The following is a 27,415-nucleotide window of genomic DNA, read 5'->3' on the forward strand; positions in this document are numbered from 1 at the left end:
TGAGTTCATGCTTTGCCACACTTACAACAGCTTTAAGATCCAGACAAAATCCAGACCTGAGGGTAAAGGTTCCTAGATGTGGGATTTTATTACCAGATGTAAATCCATCTTCACTGAGACCTGTTCCAGTTCCCTCCGCCTCACTTGAAATATTTCATGTGTGCTGAATGGATTTGCTGGCTCCCCATTGCCTTCATAAATCATGAAGGGCAACTTTCTTAGGGCCTGGGTCCAGCCAGTATAAAGCGAACTGCCTCTGTCGTAGTGAGGCTTTCATTGCTGTGAAAAGACACCATGATCAAGGCAACTCTTACAAAGGACACTTAATTGGGTCTGGCTTACAGGTTCTGAGGGTCAGTCCATTGTCATCATGGCAGGAAGCATGGCAGTGTCCAGGCAGACGTGGTGCTGAGGAAGCCAAGAGTTCTACGTCTTGATAGGGAGGCAACAAGAAGACTATCTTTCCATCCCCACAGTGACACACTTCCTTCAACAAGGCCACACCTACTCCAACAAAGTCACATCTCCTAATAGTGCCACTCCATAGGTCAAGCATATTTAAACCGCCACAGCAAACTTTGAATGGAAGACTGTTCCACAATGTTATAGGAGATCGTCCTCTTCCAAAGCTTAACAAACCATACCTGGCCTGCCATTTTGGATCCAGAGAGGGGTCTCCTTGGCTCACAGCCGGTCACTCCAATCCAAGTGTGAGTACTCACCTCCATCACAGGATGGTGATTGATCACATTCTCTCTCTCTCTCTCTCTCTCTCTCTCTCTCTCTCTCTCTCTCTCTCTCTCTCTCTCTCTCTCTCTCTCGGTTCTTATTGAAAGTGGGTTGTCTTCTTAATGGAAGATCCTTGGAGGAAACTGTGAGGACTCTCACTGAGATCTTTAGATCCAGTTTTTAATTCAGAATACCTGGTTTTCCCTTCGGCCCCACTGCTCCTTGAATATAGCTTTCTCAGTTAACAGAATGAGCCAGCATACTGCTGTCAAACCAAAACCCAAAGAACCTTGACTAAAGTGTACCCTAACTCTCCCATATCTGCTAACCCTCAAGACACACCATCAACCCCCTGCCGTGTATTCCCTGCTTTCTTTATTTTCCTCACCCAAATCCAATAGCTGATTCCACTGAAGAATGGTGTGACTGGAGGGCAGGGCAGGTACAAAGCTGAGCATGTGGGCCTGGGCACAATCTTCTAATTCTAGAAGACACCATCTCTGCCCTGCCCAGAACAGCTGATGATTCAGTGAAACCTACTCTTCTTCCCTGCCCATTGAAATCCCCTTCTCTGGTTCTCTCCCACCCTTCCAATCTTACTGTAGTGGTCCCTAAACTCCAGAGCTCATGGGTTTGCATGGCTCCCTGCCAAGAATGCCTCCCCTCGGATGTGTGCCCCAAGCAGCCACCTTCGTCAGGTCACCTCTTGATCTTTTGTGGTATCTCCAAGGCATGATTACTCGGGATTAGCTGTTGCTGTTGCCCTTCATGCTTATTTCCCTCCCTGTATTATGATTCTGAGTTATTTAATGCGCTGTCTCCCTTTGGACTGATTGCTATTTAAATACCTCTTTCTTCAAAGATTAAGTATGCCAAATTATCTCATCATGCACATTGCATAAGAAAAACTACTGGGCTTATTTAAAGAGGCATGACCTTGTGGGAGAAAAGTCTAAATAGAATTGGTTTCTTTATTTTTATGTTTAAAATAAAAATTAGTTTAATTTATGCATAGGAGTGTTTGGGCTGCATGTATGTCTGTACCACATGCATGCCTGGTACCTATAGAGGCTTTTAAAAAGATGCATTGGGGTCCTCTAGAACTGGAGTTACAGCAGGATGTGAGACACCATGTGGATGATGAGAATAAAATCCAGGCAGGTCTCCTACAAGAGCATCCGGTGCTCTTAATTGCTAAACTATCTCTTCAGCTCCATGAATCCGTTTTTTAAATGTTGAAAGAGAGGATCTTATCAAGGCTACCCTGCATGCATGCCTTTCCCCGAAGGGAAACATCTACAGGGTACAAATGTAGCCGAGGAGGACAGTGTTTAAGGGGACGAATAATAAAGAAGAAGTGAAGCCCCATTTGAACAGGTGATCCTGGTGCTCTTTGGGCAGCTTTGGTGTGAGCATAAATCAGTGTAATAACGTGGCTCTCCATCAAGAACAGCTAAGAAAAGTTACGTATGTCCTCTATACTGAGGACTGCTGTGTGTCAAAAGGAGGGCTGTCTCTGTGCCTTTTGGGGAATGCTAAGAATAGATTGGTACATGACAAAGAAAATAGTAGAATCCCACCTAAAGCATGTAGAACTGCTAAGACATCTGCCTGTTTCCAATGTACTGAACACAGTTCTATGTGCTTTATCGAGTAATTCGCAAATTATCACAATAAACACCCACATATGATTTATTATTCCCCAAGAAGGAAACTAAAACCTAAAGGTTGACATGTCCAACATAACATAACATAGCCAGTGAGTAGCCAGGCTGTTCCTTTGCTATGCTAGGTAATAAGGACAGCTCACATGCAAGGTCCCACCCATCCTAGACAGAGAGCGGGTGCACAGATGTGTGTATGTAGAAGTGGGAAGCTTGTGTATACAGCTCATACTTACATGGCTTGTGTTAACATGGAAGTTTTCTGAAAGGCAGTCAGGAATCTGTTAGGAGTTCATGCCTCTGAGAAGTGGGGGATGAAATAATCAGATGACTTATTTGTCTCTTTTTACCCCCACTACACTGTCTCGAGAATCCATGAGTCATAAGTAATGGAAAGCCAAATTAACAGAGACTGGAACAAAACCAGTTTGTTTTACGTACTTAGGAGAGCAGGGGCAGTGGCTTGCTGGCTCCTTGGTTACAGGAGTTCTGTTCAAGCTTCTTCTTCTATTCCTGGTAATAATCTTTCTTTGCTTTATTTTTCCGTCCACAGAATTTATCTTCATCTGCCACCTGTGTGTCTTACCTGTCTACCTGCTTATCATCTGTCTTTTACCATGCCATCTTGGTAAATGGGCACTTTGTCTTCTGTTCACAATCACCTCCTGGCACTTAGCCAGTGCAGAATAAGTCCTGGGAAACATGAATGAAAAAAAAAAAGAAAGGGGTAGGGGCAGGGAGGATGCAAGGGTGAATGGATTGTAGATGGATAGAATGGATGGGCGGATGAATGAACAGATATACGGAGAGACGGATGGACAGATGGATGGACAGATGGATGGATGGATGGATGGATGGATGGATGGATGGATGGATTGGCAAGCATACAGATGATAACAGGATGGGTGGATAATTACATGAATGGGTGAGTGGGTGGAGGATGACTATACAGATAGATGGTCCATAGATTGATGGACTGATAGATGGATGGATGGATGGATGGATGGATGGATGGATGGATGGATTGGCAAGCATACAGATGATAACAGGATGAGTGGATAATTACATGAATGGGTGAGTGGGTGGAGAATGACTATACAGATAGATGATCCATAGATTGATGGACTGATAGATGGATGGATGGATGGATGGATGGATGGATGGATGGATGGATGGATTGATGGATGGATGGACGGACGGACCGGTAGATGGAAAATATGAATGAGTGTTGCCACTTCAGTCATGTCCTTGTTCACAAATAGATACAACATCGGTAACTCTGTCCTCTTTTATCTTGAAAACACGTGCTTTCTCTAAACCCCCTCTTACAGATTTCCTCTAAGTTGGATAACCAGAAGTAGGCCACATAACATATCTTTTTCTTCCCCAGCAAAAGAGGCAGTGCCCAAGTCTACCTAAGGCTGCTCCAACAAGTGAAAGCCAAGGGCAAGCATGCTTGAATGAGTATTCCCCTCTCACCCTCTTTGTCCCCTTTCCAGTTGTGTGGCTACTTCTTCATACTTTTCTTGAATAGAGAAACAGGCCCCATTGTAGACAGAGTCTCAGAAAATGAGACTTTCTGGGGTTTCAAAAGATGCTGATGATCTACCCAGGGCAGGAAGATCTTTCAGCACCAGGCATGGCAGAGTAGGCTTATAATTCCAAGACCCAAGGTTGAGAGTTCAAGCCCAGCTTAGCAAGTTCTAAGCTAACCTAACCTACACAGTGAGTCTAGATTTAGGAAAAAAATAAAGCTTTCTAGAAACTCCATGTTTACAGGTAGCAGATGGGCTTATAACTCCTGAAGAGGAAGCAAATGTGACTTCTGTGTAAGTCTAAGGAACCACTGTCAATCAGTGGGCTCAATGTCTCCAGCTCCATTCCACAGATGGGTAGGCTGAGGCTTCCAGAGAGGAAGAGCCAAAGGTACCCAGGCAACCAAACAGTTAGTCAGGGCTGGATCCCAGAGCCCTGTGCTTGACTCTCTTCAAGCCTGGCTACCTGAACTTCTTTATGGGCACTCCGTGCATTGGTGCTTCCCTCCTCTGTTGACCGCACCATTTACAGCTATAAATTAGTTTTGAGGCAGAAAGATGCCCTTAATCCCCTTCCTGCCTTTCCAGATCCCTGTGGTGTTGATAATGTAAAAGGGTCTTCTAGTGGTTCCTGTCCACTCTAGAGGCCCCCATAATGTATGTATAAACTTATATTTCATAATTATCATCACAGGTTTTCCCCTTTGCTCTACCCCTGCCCTCAAGCCCGAGAGACACAGGAAATGCTTTATGTCCTCCAGTCTGCACGGACAGTCTAATCCTGCCCTGAGTATTTCATGCTGTCTTTGTCAAGTCTATTTTTCCTGCCCCCAAAGCCATGGAGACAGGTATTATCCCTCACGTCCTTATTTCTGCAGATGAAGAACATTTTGAGACTCGAGCAAACCCAGACAACTTGTCTGTAGGACATTGGGTCTTAGAGAAAGGGTTTTAGAACTGCATGTGACTCAGTGCTGCTGGCGAGTCCCCACTGTGGGTGAAGTGACCCTGGGCACTGTGATGAGCACTGTGCTCCCTTTCTTGCTGTGAGTAATGACCATAGAGCGAACCTGAGCCAGCAGAGAGCCGGGGCTCATAGAGCACTGTTAGAAGAAGTTCAATCTCTTCTCAAAATTGGGAGGAGCTGCTGGGCTGTGCAATTCTAAACTCAGACCTTCCTCAAGGTGTTTATGTTGTTTTGCAAAAAGATACTGAGGCCTATAAATAGACCAGGTAAGAATTCATATACCCAAGATCCCTGGCTTATCTCTGATGCTGCTCAGTTTCTGGACCCAACTTGGTGTCTTAAGCTTCCTGAGCATGTTTCTGTTTATCTGTGAAGACAGAATGAGATCCTAGCCCTGTTAGATCCCAGAGTGACTCTGAGAATGGAAGAGGGCAAGGCATGAAGCAATGGGTACACAGCAACTGCTGTGTAACCAAGGGGCCAGTATCCTAATGTACATCATGATACATTCTGTCCTTTACCCCATCAGCCCATGCCCTTGAGAAACACCCTCCTTTAGACATATGGAGAGCACTAGTCACTCACTGAAATCAAGACTTCACCATATCAGCTGATCATCCAAAGGACACAAAGCAACCCCACATGTCTGTCCCAACTCTCTGATTTTCTCTGCAAATACTTGACATCCATAGGAATGTAACATTATCCAAACACAGAAACAAAGCAGCCTGGATAAACGGAGCACAAACTATAAAACGCAGCACACTCTAGCTGCTTTTCATGTAGACTATAGCTAAATGTTAAGGTGGGCTAGGATGGGGGTAGGTCTAGCTCTCCTGCTGGCCTCTAAATCTCCACCCCTTAGCTCAGTGCTTTAAAAGGCACCCAGTCACTGCTTGGTGGAGGTTCATACAATGAGCATGACATAAAGTACATATGCTCCCACATTTGGAGGCTTCTGAGTATCTGGCTATGACTAGGTATTTCTCCCAAATTATCATGATGCTGAGAGAGACCCACCTGATGTCAAAGTATTTAACACAGTTAAAATGATGCTTCTGTTCAGTGATGAATCCTAGTTTCTTAGGAGCCTTGCTACTCAGTAGACAACAACATCTGTTGAGTAAGCACCCATGTTCTTCTCCTCATATAAACTGGGTGTGCCTTGAAGAGTGAGGAAGCATCCTCCAGATTCTCTTATATTCTTACTTCTGCCTCATAGCGCATGTAGACATGGGATAGTGAATAACTTACAGAACCCATGGGTCACGCTGAGCTGAGTTCTCAGAGTACGTCACGAGCAAGCATGATGAAAAGACGGGGGAGTCTTCTTCATGATCAGCTAGGCTGGATCTAGAACCACCTAGAACATACATCTCTAGATCTGTGGGCACAAAGGTGTTTCCAGAGAGGTTTAGCTGATCAGGGAGGACCCACCCTGAGTTTAGACAAAAGAAACAAAAGCAGAAAGCAATAGTCATCCCCTCTGCCTCTCTGTGTGTCTATCTCTGTCTCTGTCTCTGTGTCTCTCCCTCTCTGCCCCTCCCCTTCTCCCTTACCTCACTGCCTCCCTCCATTAAGTCACCATCGTCTCAATGAGGCCAGTGCTAAGGCAGGTACAACCCCACCTCAAGAGCCTCTTAAGCTTCCATGTAGCAGAGATGTCCACCATTGCCCCTCAAACTCTTTCTGCAGACAGGATGTCAGCATGAAACTGCAGCAGGAAAGAAAGCACCATGAAATCCCACAACTTCTGTCACTATGAAACATGACTTAGAAGGGGATTTTTCTCCTGAAACAGCAGCATGCAAAAGCAATCAGTGCTGAGAAAACTCAGAGATAGACTAAAGAAACAGGAGGGACTGACCTGACGGCCCTGCTTTTATGAATAGACTCTCACACAACCCTGCTCATTTCTAAGATCCTCATGAGGTCTTTTTTTACAGCAGGTTATGAATCATCTTCACGATATCTTTAAATGGATGATCAATACTATATTTTCCCATAAAATGTTTGGTTTGAAATCCGATTTTAAGTGCATTAGAGTTTTTGTGTGCAGAATGGGTGAATGCCATAATAAATTGTCATCAAATATGAAGGAAATATAGCATAGATTAATTGCCGTATTTATTTATGAGTCTATAAAATACCTTGTGAACGTCCTGGCACATTTTTGGGATACCAATTTGAACCTTCAGGAAAGTTAAAAGCATTAAAAGAGACTGCAAGAAGATTTATTACCAGGCTGTTTTTAATTGCAGACCCAAGCAGCCACACAGGTATTAGAACGACTGTGCCTTAATGGGCATGTCTCATGTGCTTCTCTCTCTCTCTTTTTCTGTAAAAATAATACTTCCCATAGTTTTATTGATTTGTGAACATTTGTCATAAATTACCTTGTCCAGTACATGGCTTCACAAAAGCTCCCTTTTCCTTAAAGTAGCAAAACCTTGGGCCACACCAGAGGCCAGCTCTAAAACACTGGAGACCTTTTGCTTATTGGTTTTTTTTTTCCTTCGTATTTTGAGTTTTCTTGAAGCAGTCTTATCATGAAGCCCCTAGAACTAACAATCCTCCTGCCTCCACTCCCAAGTACTGTGACTCTGGGCATACGCCACCATGCCCAGTTTTCAGCCTGGAAACATAAGGGAAGAGCACACAACCTTAACTGAAGTCTTATGTTCTATGCTGGTAAAGTCCTATGGGTCCAGAGTGGCAAAATACTGTCCCTATAAATGTTATTTTCACCAGCCTTCTGCTAAAACTTGGCATCATACTTCTTCTGGAGTTGAAGCCCAAGATATTGTACTTTCCTTTCTCTTTTGTCTTGACCAGTGTGCTAGCTTGCTGCATACTCATTGGACCAACCCCAGACACCCCCCTTCACAAAGTCTTACAGTTCCTACAGGTTGCCTTTCTAATATCACCATTGCTTTCTTGCGTTTCTTTGCCAAACACTTTGGCTTCAAATCTGCTCTCCGGTTTTCAAATCCATACATCTGCTACTTACTATAAAGCTTCATTCCTTGAAACCATAGCAGATGCCTGGTCCTATCACTAGAAAGATGTCAACATGCACAGGACCAAAATCATCAAGAATTGCTCTGTTCAGAGACTGTGGAGAAAGTCCAACATTAAGATAGCAAGCCCTGCTCAGTGATGTACAGATTAGACACACAAAAAATGTTCTCTTGGTGAAGAGAGTCGGTTACTAAACTCTACTACCATTTTCAAATCAGTACAGTCATACAGATACCATCTTCACTGCATTGCTTAAAGAGGACCTTCTCCCCTTTCCTCCTCTTGTGTTTATATGTTCATCAGTTACAGCTGGCTCTGACTGCTGTTCCATATCTTAATGAACGAACCACATCGAATGCTTAAAACCCCCCGAACTGCTTTGTTGGTAAGCCCTTTCATAAAACAGACCGACACGAACCATGCATACAGAATCCTCCCGGAACTTATGTGCTCACAGCGGCATCTTCTCAGATTTTTCTGTACTAAATTACACTGTCACCATGAGCCATTAACTGTGAACTCACACGGTTCAGCCGGGAGTCAGCAACCTCTCGTGACTGTATCTGACTTTATGCATGTAAAATAACACTTTTACAGAAAGCCCCCAGATCCAGAGGTCAGGATTCTGACCTCTTCTCTGTTGTCTGCTTGGGTATGTGGCACCTTGGACTTTCTTCTCGCCTCTTGCTGTTCTCCTCAGGAGCCTCTAATAAGAAAAGGCTGAGGTGTCTAGGAATGTTCCCGAGCTCACAGAATACAAAAGAATTAGGCTATTACCGAGCTATCCATTTGAGCACTAAGCTAGATCCAATGCTTGCAAACAAGGCTCTCTGAATCCAGTAGCGTTTTATACTCTATCTCTAAGAAGTTAATCCTTTCTCTTTGCCCCCTTCCAGAGGAGCCGCACTGCACCCTCGCCTGGGAATTGCTGCCTTTTTCTTTTCCCCTTCTGATGGCGGCGTTTCTGTTCACAATATTTATGCAGGCAAGGCAGGGACTCGCTGCAATCCTCTCTCAGACGCCATGCGCACTACTTCCGTCAAAACAATTAGTGTTCCTTTCGGCTTTACTCATGGAGACCTGCGGTGACTGATCAGTATAAATTATGGATATATCTGTCCAGATGCAGCATCTGTCCAGATACACTTGCTCATTCATGCATAGATTGGAGGAAATTTCATTCTTCTCACTTCAAAAACAGTCACTAAAAATACAACATACTTTTTTTAAAAAATTATTTTAGCATGGTCTTTACTATATTCTTATGCCCCTGAGCTCACTCACTCTATCTGTGACTTGGAGTTACTCTGGAGACCTGCATAAATAGCAAGGAAATCGTGAGCAGGGTTGAATCTCAAACACTACAGGATGGTTCGGCTTCCCTCTGTTTGGTTTGTCTTTTCCCTTGTTCAAGGTAATGAATGTTCTTCAAGCTATTTTTCAAAGACACATCTTTTACCCTGCTTGTTCAAGATCATCAGTGCACTTGACAAGGAGCAATATAAACTTCAAATGAACACTGAGGATTAGTGTTCTCTGTGGTCCAAATGGGCCTCTGTGCAGTTTCTTTCCTATCAGTTTTAATGAGCAGCTAGAAGAACTAGCAGACACATTGCACAATACCACAAAAGAACCAATATCATTGTTTTTCAAAAGACATTGAGTAGTTTTGTTGACTCCCTTAAATATAATGGGGGAAGGGAGGTTCTATTCGATAGGCCTGTTTACTGGCTTCAATAAAAGTCTATAAGCACATATATACAATTGGGGATTCCCCCACACACAAATAAATTAATCAGCATCGAGCAAAGCAATGAAAAGTTAACATGATAGAGGAGCCCAGAGCACCAGGCTATTGGTTCGAGAATCTAGAAAGAGAGGAAGCCAAAAGCAAACTCTATGAAATTCCTGAATCAGACATTTTAAGAAAGAGACTTCTCTGCCCCTGAGGGTTATACCAGAGGCAGATTTAATGGCTTAAAATTTATTTTCTCGTGAGGTGCATCTTGTAATACTCATCTTCAGAAAATCCCACAAAACACTCAAGATGGATTCTAACAACCAAGTGCCATCGATATGAGGGTGGGGTGGGTGGCTGAGCTTACACCCAGTCCCTGGGAAGGATACGTTAAACCAGGGTCTCTCTAAGTTGTGAAGACAGGGTGAGTCTTCCTTCCCAGGATCCATGCTGATTAAAGCCACTACAACCATAGGCCACCCCTAAGACAACAGAGCCTTAACAGAAAGCATGCTCTGTGTGTGCTGCCAATGTGTACAGAAGACAGAAAATGATGTGACGGGGTCAGCTCCACTTGCCGATTTATTTTCCCACTGATTTTTGAATTTTCTTTTCAAAATTCTGTTGGCTTTCTGGAATCCTAGAGCAAAGACAAGAGGTGGGCCCAGAGCCCCTGCACATAGCATTGGCACCACAGAGGTCTTATAAATCAGTGGAAAAATCAATAAATCCTATAAGGTAGTTTCTACTTTGCAACATCACCAAGGGACGGGGCTAATGATTTTTTTTCCCCACCACCATCCCCATTTTCTTGTTCGAAAAAAAAAAAAAAATCCTCTGCTTAGCAACAAATGGGCAATCAAATTTGCTGAGTAAGTATTTCAGCTATCTAATTTTATTACTTTACAATTGACATACTTTCCCTCTGGAAATGTTTGCAATTAATTAATTAGTAGTAATTTTTCCCAAGGGACTAATTTAATGAATTCTTTCCAATTCCTACTTTTAAGAGGGAGAGAGCCTAGCAACATCTGAGCTATAAAGGGGTGATTTCTCTAAAGTGGGTTTTGGAAAATCAAGGGTTCTATTTATTACTGTGACTTTTTACCAGTATGTCAGTCTGGGAACGACTATAATTCTTTTTCTAATGAGAACACTCCCAGTTTGAAGGCAAGGTTTCTCCAAGGTAACCATACTCTGTAGCAGTAGCTGGATTTGTCGACTCTTCTGTGGTTTGTTCCCTCTTTAAGCTCCTTGCATATTCTGCATAAATTGCAAGAAGCAAGAGATGCTGGGCCTACCTGTCATTCTAAAGTGGTGACTGGGTGTTGCCTAACAGACCAGAGGTCAGAGGCAAACTTGCTGAGGGTTTTTCTGCCCAAGACCTCAGCCTTGCCTTTTGCTGAATTCCCTCTTCCTGTCAAGAACGGAGAGCTCTCAGTACCCTCTGGGTCAGTCTCGAGTTTCAATAAGAAAATAAGACATTGTCTCTGAACAAACCCCCAGGACCCGTAGAGGAGGTGTAGCAAAGATCTAGGACTGTCCAAAACCTGCCAAGTGCACTGGCCCTGTGACGGGGTGACTGAAGGGCTTTCTGGGTTGCAAACCCCACCTGGTGCAGCAGCAGCGCCACCTAAGAGCTGTCATCCCTTGTCTGCAAGCCGGTCCTGTTCCTTAGACATGCAGTCCCATGTAGGAGTCTTCTTCGGAATGGTATCAGCCTGTAAGTGTACAAAATCTATAGCACTTGCTAACTGGCCATCCCTGCCCAAGAGTCTTGCAAGTAACCCCCTGCTTCCAGGGTCATCAGTGCTTTCTTTGAGAAGCCAGCGAAGGAGTTTCATACACTATTGGGCCCAGCTGGGTGTCCCTGGCTCTGCTCCCTTCGGAGCTCTTCACTGCGGCTCGCCAGCGCCACCACAAGAGGAGTGCAGCGGTGGCCCTGGGACCCTGACGTTGTCTTCGTCCGGCTTCCGGGCTTGGGGCGGACACCGCGAGCTGCACTAGGGAAGGAGCCAAGCCTGGCCTTCAGCGGAGATGGCCCAGACTCTTGGCTGGCGGCCTCCAGATGACTTGGTGCGCCTATGGGAGCTCTCTAACGGATGCTGCACCTCTATCTGGAGGGGGCGCTCCTCGGTCTAGCTCAGGGCCAGACCTCTGCAGAGACGCCCAAGGGGTCAAGGTCCTGGCTAGGGCTGGAATTAGCCAACGATTTTGAGAAACTGAGACCAAAGCCAGATCCCCAAGGACAAAGATGAGCTGCCCAGGGGGCTTGATCAAAGCTGCCCAAGCTGGTCCAACCCTAAGAGCTCCGGGCCAGAGGGACCAACAAACTTTGGTGCAGCGGAGAGGCGGAGATGGGTTGCAGTTGGAGGCTGATCCCCAGAGCTGCTCTCCTCCACCTGCTCAGGCTCTGCCTCCGCCCAGCCCTTGCCCACCCCACTCCACCCCCAATCCCCCCCCCCTCCCCGCCATCAGACTCCTCAGCTCTCCTCTCCCTCCTTTTTCTCCCCCCTTGCCTGACTCCCCCACTTTCCTCTGGGCTCTTCTTTTGTATTCTCTCCTCCCTCGCCGCCCCGCTTGCCTCTTGCCTCCTCCGGGCCTCAGGGGAGGAGGCGAGCACGCTGCACCGTGGGGCCCGCGCGGCTCGCAGGGAGGCGTATTTCCCACTTCTCCCGGGGAATTTGGAGAGGGTCTGTGCGCGCGCGCGCGCGTGAGCTGCAGGCGAAAGCGGGTAGGATTTAGCGGCGAGCAGAGGGTCAGGGTCTTTGACGTTTCTCGCCCGTTGCACAAACCTCGCGGAGCAAGAAAGAGTGTATTCGAGAGTGCGTGCGTGTTCACGGGCTGGCTGCCCTTGGCACATTCGGTGGCCCGGGGCCCCGGGGCCCGCGGTCCCCTCTGGCGGCCCGGGATTACCGTGACGTCACACTGAGCCTCTGGCCACCTTGGACTGGGACACCTCGGGAACCTCACAGCCCGACACCGCGCTGTACCTCACCTTGCCACCGCGCGCCTTTGGCACCCTGCGCCTTCTTCCTAATTCTGCCACTCCATGGGCCCCTCTGCCTTCTGGAACCCACAGGCCATAAGGGTGCCTTCCCAGTCGCAGGACTCGGCAGTCCCTCTGCCTTTGACTCTGCCTCCAGTCTCTCCACGCGGGTTAAGGAACTGGAGGCCAGCTCCTGCAGTCCTGTAAGGAAACCTGACGCCGCGCTGCTGGGATCACCAAATCACCAAGCCGAGCAAGGGACTCGAAAGGAAAGAGGGAATCAAGTCCCTGAAGACCCCCTGCTATGGCTTTCCCGCCCTTTGGACACCCCTATGGCAGCGCATCCCAGGTTAGTAGAGCCTAATTTGGGGGAATGGAGGGGCAAAGGCTGGCTAGAGGAATGCCCGGTGATCCCCGAGCTTCCTCTTCTCCTTGGCCCAAGGGAACTCAGAAAGAGCATGGGCCAGGAAATGTGCCACAGCACCCGCTGACACCCTGATGCCAGTCTGAGAGCTTTCCCTCGCTGAGTGCCACCTGGAGCGCGCTCTCTGTGCGAAGTGGGTGGGATCTGAGGGAACTTGCAATCAGGGTTACCCTTGTACGGATTCGTTCGTGAGGTGGCCAGGGTACTCTCCGGAGAAAACAAAAGCGCTCCAGGCCAGACCAAAAGGTTGGCACCTCAGTGCTCATTTGTTGACCTCGGCTCTGATGCCAGATCCCCCTTTTTTTCGAAGCCCTCTACTTCAGCTGGCTTCCCTCCAGTTTCCAAACCAAGCTATTGTGCAGGGGTGAGGGTTTCCTTGGAGGATTAAGCTAATGTCCATCACCGTTCTCCATTTTCTCATTCATATCTGTATCTCTATCTCTATCTATATCTATATCATCTCTATCTATATCTATATCATCTCTATCTATATCTATATCTATATCTATATCATCTATATCTATATCTATATCTATATCATCTATATACATATCTATATCTCTCTGTCTCTGTTTCTGTCTCTATCTCTATATCTATATCTCCCTTGAGATTTAGTGACAGGTCGACCTTTGACCTGCTATGGGATCTTGGACCAGTCTACTCTGATCATGGGTGGATTCCTTTCAGCACAGTGGGGACAGGAATGGCATGTTTGTGCTGGTCTCGAAGGCTAACTTTTGACTCTCCCTTTGTAGAATCCTATGGGGAGGGATAAGTATTTAGTCTTATTTCCAGAAGATCCCTGGAACTGTGGAGCCTTAGCAATGTCCTGGGAGCATCTATTAAGAGCAATTGACCCAAGAGGTCCTTATGACAGTGCTCAGCAGAGGGATTCTACACCTGGTGGTATTTGGTTACTAGAATGAAGGAATGAAGGTACCAGGCAGCTTCTTTGCATAAGTCTCTTCTGGCTGCAGCTAGTAGATGGGCCATCTAGATTTTAAGCTTCCAGTGACTCCTTTCCTCTCATAGTTTCTGGTGTCTGCAAGTTCCAGTGCCACTTGCTGTGAAACAGCCCCCCGGTCGGTGTCTGATGTGGCCTCAGCCTCCACCTCTGCCTCCACTCTTTGCTGTACACACTACGACAGCCGGCTGCTGGGCAGTGCTCGGCCGGAGCTGGGCGCCGCCTTGGGCATCTATGGAGCACCCTATGCAGCTGCCCAGAATTACCCGGGGTACCTGACCTATGGCCCAGAGCCACCCACACTGTGCAGTGCACTGGTGAGTAATGAAATGGAGCTTGGGACTGTTTGGTGAGCATTGGACTTTGGGAGTATAGATGATCAGCACAGATGAGATCTACTGTGACCTTGTCCGGGGACAATCTAAATGGGACAGACAACGCTGAGAAAATCGCATAGCGAATAAGAACAAATTCCAGTTCACAACACTTTACAGTTTGTAGAACTTCACACTGCTTAGAAAACATCTGTGCGTATACGTCTTTACAGTTGAAAATCATCATCATTCTTGACTTACAGGTGTGTAGTTGAGGTATAGAAGTGTTCAAGTAATTTACCCAAATCGCAAGCATGCCAAGAGTCAGGAATATTTCTCCCATGATGATGCTGGAGAGGGTTATATGTGATAAGAAATCCAGAAGCTGTAGCCACTGTCGTAGCTGATACTCAGTCACTGATTATTCTGTTCCAAGACTCTACCAAGTACTCTCCTAGCATGAATGACTTCCATGCCTCAATCTTGAGCAAGGGAGAAACTGAGGCATAGAAATTAAAAAGCAATGCACACCACTACACAGCCAGTACAAGGGGCGGTGCTGGGAGGGGATGATGCTGCAGGGGTTCCTGCATCCTTCTCCTGTGTAGTCCCGAATCTGCTTTTCCTTTCCCACCAGAATCCCCAGTATGAGTTTAAGGATGCTGCAGGAAGTTTTACCCCCAGCCTGACCCAGCCAGGGGCCTACTACCCCTATGAGACAACTCTGGGGCAGTATCAATATGACAGGTGAGAAATTGGAGAGATTGGTGGCTGGCTTCCTTTGTCTATCCCTTATCCCTGTGAGTGAAGGGGAGGGAGAATAAACTGCATTTCCTGGCCCCTGAACTTTCTGCTGGCCACGCCTCTGGCTCCTGGCCTGGAATCTGAGCCCCAGTTTGCCCACAGGTATGGTGGAGTGGAGTTGAACAGCACTGGCCGCAGGAAGAACGCCACAAGGGAGAGCACCAGCGCACTGAAGGCCTGGCTCCATGAGCACCGCAAAAACCCGTACCCCACCAAGGGCGAGAAGATCATGTTGGCCATCATCACCAAGATGACCCTCACGCAGGTGTCCACCTGGTTCGCCAACGCGCGCCGGCGCCTCAAGAAAGAAAACAAGATGACATGGGCGCCCAAGAACAAGAGTGGGGAGGAGAGGAAAGCAGAAGGTGGAGAAGACTCTCTGGGATGCCTGAATGGTGACACCAAAGGTACAGACAACAGTCAACAGCCCACCTGGTGGGTTTCCTTAAGACATTAAACATCAGATCAAAAGCCACCTGTGCTACTACAGATTTTTAAAAAATGCTTCACCTATTCTTTCCCTGGGTTGCAGTTCAAACCCCAGGACCTTTGCACCAGTGCCTCACGGAGTAATGGGAGCCGCTCCAAAGCGGCTTCTCAAAAAGACTCCTCCTCACCTCCACCCCCACCCCCAGCTCAAGATCTCAAATCCCTTCCGGTTTGGTTTTGCTCACTTCCCATTTTCTGCACTTTGTCCCCGCCTATCTCTCTAGAAGGACATCTCCCCTGAAAGACATTTGCTTTCCCTCTGTAGTTCCTAAATGTCTCCTGTCCAAATGATGCTCTGCACACATAAATATTTGCTGGATTAAATAACATGATACCAGTCACCCCGTGGGTGCTGAAGTTGAAAGACAACGGCCCCTCCTTTTCTTTTTTTTATAACCTAGACTCAGGCAGTGCAAAGTAGCCATTCCTTGGCTGGGGGGGGGGGGGGGGTCCAGGAGATCTGAGAGGCAGGGCAGGCGGGGCAGTGTAGGCAGTTTTTCCCCTGGGGCAGGCAGACAGCCTTGGAGCTAGGGAGAGCGATAGAATGGTGAGAGAATGCCGAAGTGCCCAGCGCATCTTGCTAAAAGCTTCCCTGGGTAGGACCCTGCCGCGAGTTTCCCTAGGGTACTAGGCTTTTCTCACTCACTCTTGATTTCCTATAGACGCTACTGCCAGCCAGGAGGCCCGGGGGCTGAGGCTGAGTGACCTGGAAGATCTGGAGGAAGAGGAGGAAGAGGAAGAAGCAGAAGAGGAGGCAGCGGTCTCAGCAGCACGCAGGCTGACTGATTTTCAGAAGAGAGCACAGCCCCTGCCTGCTCCCTGCGCTGCCGCTCAGGAGGGCTGCTTAGAGAGCAGAGGGTGCGGTGTGACGGTGCCCCGCTTCTCCTTTACTGAGGCTCCGCAATCAGGGGGAGCTGACTTCGTTACAGGAGAGCCAAGTGGCCCCACGATGATCGTGCACTACCCAAGCGGTCACAAACCCCGCATTTGGTCTTTAGCTCACACTGCCGCAGCCAGTGCTGTTGAAGGAACCCCCTCAACTCCGCCGAGGGCACAAAGTCCAGAGTGCCACATGATTCCCAGACAGCCCAGTTCTATCAGACCACTCCTGGTCCCCAGAGACTCGGGAGGGGAAGAGGATTCTCCTGCAGCCAAAGCTTTTGGAAACTCCACGTTCGTCCTGCAGGGGCTGCCACTGAACTGTGCACCATGCCCGAGGCGGAGAGAGCCTGAAGTGAGGTTCCAGTACCCATCTGGAGCAGAAGGTAGTAGGACCCCAGCGGCGCTGAGAGTGCTTGTCCAAAAGTTACCTACCCATCATCATCCACAGATTTAACCTAAACACCCCGAATGTAAAGCCGAATCACAAAAATAAATGGAGAGAGAGGAGAGAGAGGAGAGAGAGAGAGAGAGAGAGAGAGAGAGAGAGAGAGAGAGAGAGAGAGAGAGAGAGAGAGAGAGAGAGAGAGAGAGAGATTCCCTAAAATCACATCATCTTTGAAAAGATGGATAGTTTAGCTCTGTGTAACTGCACTGTAGGTTGCACCAAGCATGCGTGTCTGTCCCCTTGTCCCCTGCCTGCCCTTTAATAATGCTAGTTTGCTCTGTTTGGCTTGTATCAAGCGTTTGCTAGGGTTGCCCCGGCTTTGAGAGCTGTCTGAGGGAACGGGGCCCATACATACATACTGTGAACTAGAGGTCAGTGCGCTCCTCCTTCTGGCCCACGAAAAGACCAGGGCAGCTCAGATATGCTCTGCATTTTGCAACTTGGAAGCCAAGGGCCAGACTGTCCCTGGGAAATACTCCCACGGGTTTGACGCCCCGCCCCCCCCAGTACGGCAAGACATTTACTGACCTATTCCTCTGATGAGGGCTGGGAGAAAGGAAACTTTCCCTTACAAAGGTACATTCCCTAAGCACTAGGCAGCCTCTAGCTATTACTAGCATCAGATTTTGGTCTTTGTAGCTACTTCTCTCAGGATTAGCTCTTGGCTTAGAAAACTGGGTTCCATTGTTGTGTGAATTTATACAAAACTAGTCCACGCATTACCTAGTTCAAGCATTACCTCCACCAAGCAAATTGCCTCTAGACCTTGGCTTCCCTTGGGCTGGGACACAATTAATCTCTGATTTGCTAGAAAGTGTGGCCAAGTAGCCTTCGGGTTTTAATCAAACTGTCCTCTCTCAGCAGGTTAGTGCAATGGCTTCGGTTTGCGGAAGACTTTCAGAAATGGTTGCTTCTGGATTCACCTTCATATTAAGACATTTCCAGGCCTTGGCAGGGACTGGGAGCCCTCACTTTGCCTAAAACCAACACACAGAACCATCCTAGCTGCTATCCTTGTGCACAGGCCTGGGGCTGGCCAAGCAGACATGCACCTAAGCAGACTTGGAGGGGAGATGGGAGGACACCTTGGGGAAAGCCCTGTTTGTGCTCACGGGGTGCTTTTATCAAGTCTCTCTTCCTCCTCTGGATAGAACAGCATCTTCTCCTGCCCACCCACCACTGCCCAGCCCACTCACTGTGTAACTTTCTTGTTGAAATGGTCTCCAAGGACTGTCTGTGTCTCCTTCTTCTTCCTCTTCCCCTTCCCAGGCTAGACCTTCAAAAATAACTTAGCTGAACCCAAGGTGTGCAGTCTATCAATGCCAGGGACCCCGGGGGAGGTCTGGTGCAGCTGGAGTGGAGCTCAGAATTGCCATGAAGGCTTCTGGGGACAGGGTCTTGGGCTGCAGACCTCAGCTCTGTTCAGAGATGAGAGAAACTGAGGAAGGCACCCACAATGCCCAGGACACAGTGACCTCCAAACTGAACAAGCCAGCACCTGAACAGCAGAGCAACATCAGAGTATTCGATGAGAAGCAACTTTTGTTTCCTAGTGGTTCTGGGGCTGGAAATGTGCTGGGAATCTGTGAAGGGATCCTGAGAGTCCTCAGACCATTGCTTCCCTGATATCCGACAATGAGGTGGGCAGTTTGGCGGGGTGGGAAGAGACCACAGAGGGTGTATTTTCCATTTAAATCTTAAGTGCCAGTACTTCCAGTACAAGCCAGCCAATGGGAGCTGAACATCAGGGCCGAGCGTTGACCACTTGTCCCTTTGTAAGTCTGTCCAAGTGGGAGTTGGGTGAGAGGTTGGAAGATGACTACAGAATGCAGGATGAGGCTGCCTGGGCCCAGGTCCCAGCTCTAGAAGACTCAACCTCAGCCAAGGGGCAAACTCACAGCTTCCTACATAGGCAATGAGACAGGCAGAGGCCTGAAAGGAGTCTGGGAAGTCACAGGGACACGCAAGGAGGCTTGGTGTTAATTTGGTTCAGGGCTGGACCACTCATCAATGAGGCCCTCCCTATTGGTTGACACCTTCCAGGTGATGGAAAGGTAGCATCCTCATCTGGGTGCTTTTAAGTCCTTTAGAAGATGCAGAGACAAGATTGGCAGGGCATTGGTATGGGGTGGGTGGTGGTAAGCATCTTTAATCTCAGTATCAGGAGGCAGAGGTGGGCTGATCTCTGTGAGTACAAGGTCAACCTGGTCTACAAAGCAAGTTCTAGGACAGCTGGGGCTACACAGAGAATCCCTGACTCAAAATGAATAGTAATAATAATAATAATAATAATAATAATAATAATAAATAAGCAAACCACGAGCCTCATCAGATGATGAAAATGAAGCCCAAGGAGGGAGCCAGAGCTCAGATCTGTGCTGTGATTGGTCCTAGCTTTCTGCTCCAGTCCAAAGCTCTCCTTTGGTTCCCACCTCATCTCTTTAGGAAGCCTCCTCCCTACCATTTGGTTCTTAGGCAACAGCTGGTCCCACCCTACCCACACCCCACCCCTAAGCATCCCCAGGGACTTTGCAGTCGCCCTCGCTGACCTGAGGCTTAGGGTCCGGAAAATTAAACTGCGAAAAGATAAACATTATTTCCAGTCGGCTTTGCGGGATTAACGCTTGCAATAAAGAGCATTAGCTGAAGGTTTCTTTCAAGGCGCTCCTCTACGTAGTCCAGGTAGACACTCCAGGCCTCCCAGGAGACTGCAGGGAAGGCTGCTAATGCTTCTCATAGGGTCTAGTCCTTTGGAGGAGGGTGGAGGGGCCTTTTCTCACTGAAAGCCAAACTGCAGATGAGAGCCTGCTAAATCCAAGATCGGAACCAGACCTTATCTTTATCTAGACATAAAGGATTCTGGGAATGTTGCAATGAGGTTTATTAGGCCCCCTTCCGATGCTCAAGGTCTCCTCCAGACCTAATGGTGATCCCAAGGCCTGAGAATGGCACGTCTGAGCCTGCGATTATCCCAGCCTCAGGCCCCCAGCCACAATCTGTTCCTGCTACCTCTGCCTACACTGAGCGCCTCCGCAAATCTCCACTATAATCTCCCAGAATCATATTTTGAATACACTTTTGATTAAATGTAATGGCGGGGGTGGGGGCACCAGAGCCTTCTGATACCCACAGACAGCTGGCCGCTGTTTAAAGTTCTTCAGAGTTAGTGTCCATCCCACGCCGTGATCTTAGACCTCCAAAGTCCTCGGGTGGCTAAAATGCTCTCCCTTTTGTGGGTGACACCAGAGATTAGCATAAAGAGGATGGTGGAAGCAGAATGTGAAGTCAGGATCTTTTCTATGTTTGTTCTCTGGTGTGCCAAATAGCACTACATATGCTGTAAACACACTAGGTGACTCTGTGTTTACGTAACCTGAAATTACATCACCTTGTTATCGGTCACCAAACATCTGGAGCCTTAATTGTGTGCTAGGTTCTGTGTCTGGTGTCTTAGTCTATTTGAATGCTATGTCAGAACACTCGGGGCTGGGGGACTCGTAAACAGTAGAGATTTATTTATCCTAGTTCCAAAGGCTGGAGAGTTCAAGCCCAGACCACCAGCAGGACCTGTTTTCGGGTTTCTAGGCCACGCTTTGCATAGTAGAAGACTTATCTGCAAGTTTTTGTTTGTTGGTTTGTTTGTTGCGGGTTTTGTAAGATCTCTATTGGTTCAGGAGTCTAGGAAGCAGAAACATTAGCACTCCGGTACGTTCAGGGGTGTTGTTTCAGGAGTATGTACATTTAGGATTGGACACAAATACAATCTTACCACATTCTTTACATGTGTGAATTGATATACACACACACAGGCACATTATACACATACACACATATACACATACATATACTTACACACACAGAGAGAGAGAGAAGCAATGTTCTGTTTATCAGTTAGCTGATCTAATGAGTAAAGAATGGGCTGATAAAGAAAGTTTAGATAACTCAGAGTCAGGCCATTAGGCAAAGAGGTCACACACTTAGTAAGATAGAGCTCTCCCGTTAATGAATTCTATCAGTTTATATTTCTTTTATTAAATTATCAAGAGCATGTGTTTCATAGAGTCTGTGAACCAATTTTGTGCTCTGGAAGAGGTTGGGATGCTTCCTCCTTAGGAATGTCCAGTGGGAAAGGTTTCTGGCCCATCCTGGGCCACATTACCTCCCAAGGGCAAGCATACTTTCTTTATCCAGTACTTATGCTTCCCTGGGACCTGCTGCCTCAGACACTATGAGTCAGTGTGGCTCAAAATCAGCTTGTAACTGGAGATTCACACAGGATGTAGTGGACTAGAATATGTGCTCACTTAAAAAAAATACCAGAGGTAGTAGGAGGGATTGCTGACCTGAGTCCTGGTGGCTGAAATGCAACTGGCCAGTCTGTAAGCTCAGCATCGAGGCATAGGACACAGGCTGTGAGCCTAGAGTGAATCCTATCCCAGTATGAGGTGAAGGTCAGGCTAACACCCACCTGTTTTCTGACCCTAATTCATACCCAAATACTAGAAAGTTCTTTCTTCTTGGACCAAATTACCTCTTACTGACTACTAGATCTGCCCCTAGAACTTTTGGTGGTTAACTTTTTTCTATTGCTTTCCATGCATCCCTCTTGCATGTTGACTGTGCTGCCCTTACTCAGTGGTCAGAATAGGTAGGGAAGCCCACTAGGCATCTCCCGGTAATGGAGCAGAGGACTGTTCTATCAGTATTCTTTTATAATTTGAAAGTTAAATTATACAGACAGCAAAAGACTGCTTTTAATCCAGGATCTCTCTCAAATATTAAAGCTTAGAAGTAGAACACAGAATCACTTTTACAGAGTTTGATAAAGGTGGGGGGAGTAGGAGATAGAGAGAAAACGGCTAAAGAAACTGGGGTGCACTTAAACAGGAAAAGCAGTTTTTTATGGTCTGTTGTATAGAGGCATCGCCTGTCAGTTAAAAAAAAATACCTATGGCCTGTAGGAAATAGTAGAATAGAAAGTGGGACATCCAGGAGGCAGAAAGAATTCTGGGATAGAGCCAGGCATGGGAGATGTGCCCAGGATTCCTGAGCACAGGTAATCAGACACATGATAGAATGAAAATTAAAATCCATGAGATAATTTAAGTTGTGATCTAATAAGAGGAAAGCCTAGGTATATGCCCAATGTATTGCAAGTATATTTTGAGTCTAAGTCTTTTTTTGGGGGGGAGCATGAAGCTGGGAGAAAAAAAAAAGACCTAATTTTTACAGTTTATTGTACAATAGGATCACCATGCTTAACATAATTGAATGTTTCAAAATAGCTAGTGAGGGAGACTTTGAAAGGTCCAAAAGAAAGACATAATAAATATTTGAGGGGATGTATATGACAGACTCTTTGGTCTGATCCTTCTACATCATATGCTGAACTGAGATGCCACATGGTTCCTATAACTATGCCCCAAACCATTGCTATCTAAGTTAAAAATCGAGTATAGACGTCACTCCAAGGAATGTTGGTCATACCCTGCTCATATCACCAGTGGCATTGTTTATACTCCAGTGAATTAACCTGCATTATTGCAGAGCAATGCTGTGGCATGAATGGGTCCCCAAAAGTTTATAGACTAAAAACTAATTCCCTGGGGCTGGAGAGATGGGTTTGTAATTAAGGACACTTGCTGTGCAATCATGGGGAATGGGGTACAAATAACGCATCTGGCAGCTCACTGCATGGGTGTCACTTGAGCTCTGCAAGGGCAGAAGTGAGGAGTGTCAGAGGAGAAGGACTCTCATCCTCCTATGACCTCTGTGACCAAGCACCCTCCCCCATTCACAGACATTCATACACTCTCACATATAGATGTAAACAGACAAACAAATCTGAAAGGGATGCTTTAAAATGGAGTCCCTTAAGTCAAGAGTGGTATTTGGAAGCCTGTGAAAGTCCTTAGAGTTAGAAGAGGTAGATAAGGTACCAAGGTGGCATTTGTGGCTTTCTAAGAAGAGGCAAAGAGCTTGCTCTCTTACTGTAACAGGCTGTTATCGGATGCTTCAAGAAGCCCTTACTAGATGTCAAGCATATCTAAGTACTGTTCTCTTGAACTTCCCAGACTCCAGAGCTGTAACCCAAACAAGGATTTATTGATACTTTTAAAATAAATGACAGTAGGGAGGGCCATGACAATGATGTTAAGGATGTGGCCATGTTCTCAACCTTGACAGTGCATAAAGTCAACCAGGGAGGAATTCGTTTTGTTTAGTCGTCATTTTAATGCTATCAGCAGTACCTAGGTTGTATCTAGAACCCTTAAGCAGTATCTCTACAGTGAGGTCTGGCCTCACTGAGTTTTTCCCAGCTTCTAAGGGGATTCCAGCGTGTGTGTGTGTGTGTGTGTGTGTGTGTGTGTGTGTGTGTGTGTGTTTGTGTGTGTGTACTCGAGAGAGAGCCAACTTTAAAACAAGTAAACTACATCCAGGCTGTTCCTTTGTCCCAGCCCCAGCATTTGTTGAATCTGCATGGGGCAGGTATGGGGTGGGGTCCTCTGCTCACTGGCTGAAAGTCTGAGGTCCGAACAGGACTCTGGTCCTACCCTGCTCGAAGCTCTTTACGTGATGGTAGCTGAGTTTCTGAAGCAACAGCCTTCTGTGACCTTAGAAGGTGCAAGGCCCATGTTCAGAAGTGTCTGAGCATCATTTCTACTGTTTCCTACTAGTCAAGCTATACAAGAGGAGACATCACCACTTCACAGCAAGAGAAGCAAAGTAGCCATTTTTGATAGAATTGCATTACAGGGTAGTGCCAGTGAAAGTTGAGATTTAAATGCCTTTTCAGACTTAGCTCTCCCATGCAGTGAGCCAACATAGTGTGTCTTGGATAACTGAAGTTCATTTTTATCATAACTCTTGAATCAAGAAAATCTAAAAGTCAAGGGACTAGATTCCCTTTCTGTCTAGGCTCTCTTCCTGGCTTGCAACTATTGCTTCTCATTATGGCATTACGATCCTATACAGAGGTGGCCAAGCTCCCTTTGATCTTCTGACAGGGACAAAGCCTTATCAGATCAGATCAGTCCTTTATAACGTCATTTAACCCTTGTCATCTCTTCCTAGGTTTTGTCACTAATTACAGCCGTAGAGGAGGTTCAACAGGTAAACTGAGGAGACACAAACACCCAGCCCTTACTAGACTTTGATCCAGAACCCATCATGAAAAGCATCATCAGGAAGAAGCTCCTTGAACCAAGTGGTCCTGGTCCACAGAGTCTAGTTGGGGCAGGGAACCTGCCTCAGCTATATATTCCCATTGATGCCCTGGACTGGCCAGCACTGAGTCTGTCCCCTTGGTGTGGCACAAGAGAGCAAGGATGTGCATTCAAGCATCACACAATTCATGAAAACCCTCTCTTCCATGAGTGAGGAAGCAGATTCTTAAATAAGCCCTTTGTCCAAGATGCAACAGCCAGGACATAACAGAACGCTAATGCTAGCCAGGCTACAGAGACTAGGGTGTTGCTCAGTGGTGGGGTGCTTCCCTTGCATGCTCAAGACCTTGAGTTAGAATCCACAGAAATGTAAAAAAGGAGGGATAAAGTTGAGGAAAGTTAGGGGGCAAACCTAGTTCACCCCAGAGTCATTCTTCAGAGGAAGATGGGGTGTGGTGTGCATGGTATACCTATGTAAAGGTCAAAGGGCAACCTTGGGGGGTGCCATTCCTCAAGAGCCAGCCACCTTAGTTTTTGAGACAGTATCTCTCATTGAGACCTGGAGCTCCCTAGGTAGGCTGGTCTGGCTGGAGCCCAGAAGTCCACTTGTCTCTGCTTTTCCAGCACCAGATACGACCACCTACCACGGCTTTGGCTTTTTATATGGACACTAGGAATGGAACTCAGGTCCCCATGTTTTCACAGCAGGCACTTTCCTGACTTAATTATCCTTTTTGTCCCCAAAGCAAGCAAGTGCAGGCAAACCTCTTCTGGACCTCAATCCCTTCACCTCTGGAATGGGAATAGTAACAAGAGGTGCCTTGCCGCACTCTGGTGAGGATTAAACAACTAAAATGTAAAGTACCCGGACGGTGTGTGGCCTGCAGTCAACATTCAAGCAAAGAGCAGCTGCTACAGTTCTGTCCCTGCCAGCACCTGGAGTCTCTGCTGTGCCCATACAACTCATTATGCCAAGTGGGTGTCTCAGCCAAACGCGTCCCTCTCACCTAGAGCAAAGACATGGGGTCATTCCCTCGGGTGTCCATTTAGGGAAAAACCTCACTGAGCTGGTTTTATGAATCTCTCACATTTCCCCTTAGTGAGATTAATGGCACCAACTGCCCACGGTCAGTCCTTCTGTGGTCACGGCTAATGACTTCAACCCTCAACACGTTTCCTCTACATTTGCTTCAGAAAATCATTCCGAACAGCAGGACTGTTTTAATAGCCACTTGGTACTAATGATGCCTTTTAAGTGCAGAAAGAGAATCTCTAAGTAGCAAGCAGGCGGCCCATCGACTGGGGACAACAGACATTGACATTGGCTGTACCATGCAAGGTCAGAATACCGCTGCGTGTGGAGACTGCCCCTTGGTATACGGAGGGGACACTGTTGCTTCCCATTGGGCTCCAGGAATTCCCCAGAGCCCTGTTTCCTGTGGGCTCTATGCATGTCAGCTCAGCAGCCCAGGATACTTTGCCTCACTTTCAAGATTAAGGCCAACATGTGCTATTGTTACTCAAGTTTTTGTAAAGGGCGCTCACTTTTGTATCTTTAAGTGTTTCCAGAGTGTTTGGACATGTCCCGTGGCATCTTCCTATTCATGTGTAATTATCACTCACAGCCAGCTCACCCTAACACTCCAGTGATCATGAGTCTGGACGTGTGTGAACATGTGGATGAGGACACACCAACCTGGTTCCTACTCTTGTCTCATAACCAGGTAGTTCTAGGTGATGGGGAGCAAGCCCCTCTGTCAGCTCTTGCTCCCCCTCTCTCTCTCTCTCTCTCTCTCTGTGTGTGTGTGTGTGTGTGTGTGTTTCTCTCTTCTTCTTTCCTTCTGTCTATCTTTCTCTCATTCTCTGTCTGTCTTTCTCTTTATTTCTTTCTTTATCTCTTACTAATGTTTTATTGATTCTTTGAGAATTTCATAGAATGCTTTCTCCTCCTTCCAGAATCTCTCCCCACCTCCTATCTGCTTAATTTCATATTCTGTCTCTCACAAAAACATTTTAAAAAACCAGACACACACACACACACACACACACACACACACACACACACACACCACCCATGGGCTCCAACTCCTGAGCATAGGGCCATCCCTGAAGTGTAAGGTGACATACTCAATGTCACTCCACTGGGGGGGGGGAGAAACTGATTTTTCTTCTCCCAGCATCTATCAATTAAGAATTCTTTCATGGATAAGGGGAGGAGATTGTGGTCACTTCTCTCTTCTGTGTCTGGCTTGTGTCTGGCTTGAGTCTGTGCAGGTCTTGTGCACGCTGCCATGGTCTTGGGAATTCATGTGTGTATCTGCTTTACTATGTCTATAAACGATGATCCCTAGAAGTCACCTACCACGTCTGGGTTTTATAACCCTTCTGTCTCTTCTCCCACACAAACCCCCTTGAGCCTCGAGGGACTCTCAATATTATTTGAGCTCCTGTTTCTTCCAAGGAAAAACTAAATAACACAAGATGCTGGTCAGTAGTATATATTCAGCTCAGAACTGACACTCAAAATCAGCTACCAACTTTCCCAGCAAGCAGCCACTGATGTCATCATGCCTTTGCCCTGATATGACTGGATCTATCCCCTACAATATGCTCTCAACCCTATCTCTTATGGGCCGTTCATTTGATGCTGGCATCCGGGCAAGAGCTGACAATCACCAACAGAGGTACTGTTTTGTGTGACCCCACACCACCCAGGCCTCTTCCTCTTCCCCACTACCACTGTCTTCCTTTTCAATATTGCTCTTCTCTAGGCCAAGCTGTCACCTCCCAGGGACCCGGATGTGGTACTGGGAATTGACCAAGATTTTATGTAATTCTTGACTTTCATCTTCTTCTGCATCTTTCCAGGAATAACTCAACCTTTCATTTCTAGGCTGGAACACAGTTGCAAGTGAGGCTCTCACAGAAATGCATATTGCCAAAGGCTGATTAGGAGACTTTCACCAACCAAAAAGCAAAGAGAAGAGATAAATGGGAGAGAAGTGGAGAGGAACCCAGGTTGGATTGAGAGCATGAAATAAGGATGTGAAGACGGATGTTGCTGAGAGAAAGTGGCTCACCAGCTCAGAGACACCAGGCAGTATAGTAAACGTGTTTGGAAATTTACAGAATTCAAGTCCCTTAATGGAGGACATTTAGGAACTTGTTTCAGTGCACAAAACACGAAGGTACTGTTGCTGGGGTTTTACAAAACATAAAGCTCAAGCATACCTTCAAAATGAAGCCTACACCCCTCTCATCTGGGCTACCACTGGCATCACTGT

General features: G+C 46.9%; 1 protein-coding gene across 1 annotated transcript; it reads left to right on the forward strand.

Moving 5' to 3' along the window:
* Positions 1-12,947: 12,947 nt before the first annotated feature.
* On the forward strand, positions 12,948-16,974 carry IRX6 (iroquois homeobox 6; the record flags this gene model as incomplete). Its single annotated transcript, XM_080936649.1, has 5 exons — positions 12,948-12,992; positions 14,100-14,348; positions 14,983-15,092; positions 15,252-15,556; positions 16,301-16,974. 5 exons carry the CDS (start codon positions 12,948-12,950, stop codon positions 16,972-16,974), a joined length of 1,383 nt encoding a protein of 460 aa, XP_080792775.1.
* Positions 16,975-27,415: the final 10,441 nt, after the last annotated feature.

This window comes from Micromys minutus (assembly GCF_963924665.1).
Source record: "Micromys minutus genome assembly, chromosome: 24".
Taxonomy (NCBI): domain Eukaryota; kingdom Metazoa; phylum Chordata; class Mammalia; order Rodentia; family Muridae; genus Micromys; species Micromys minutus.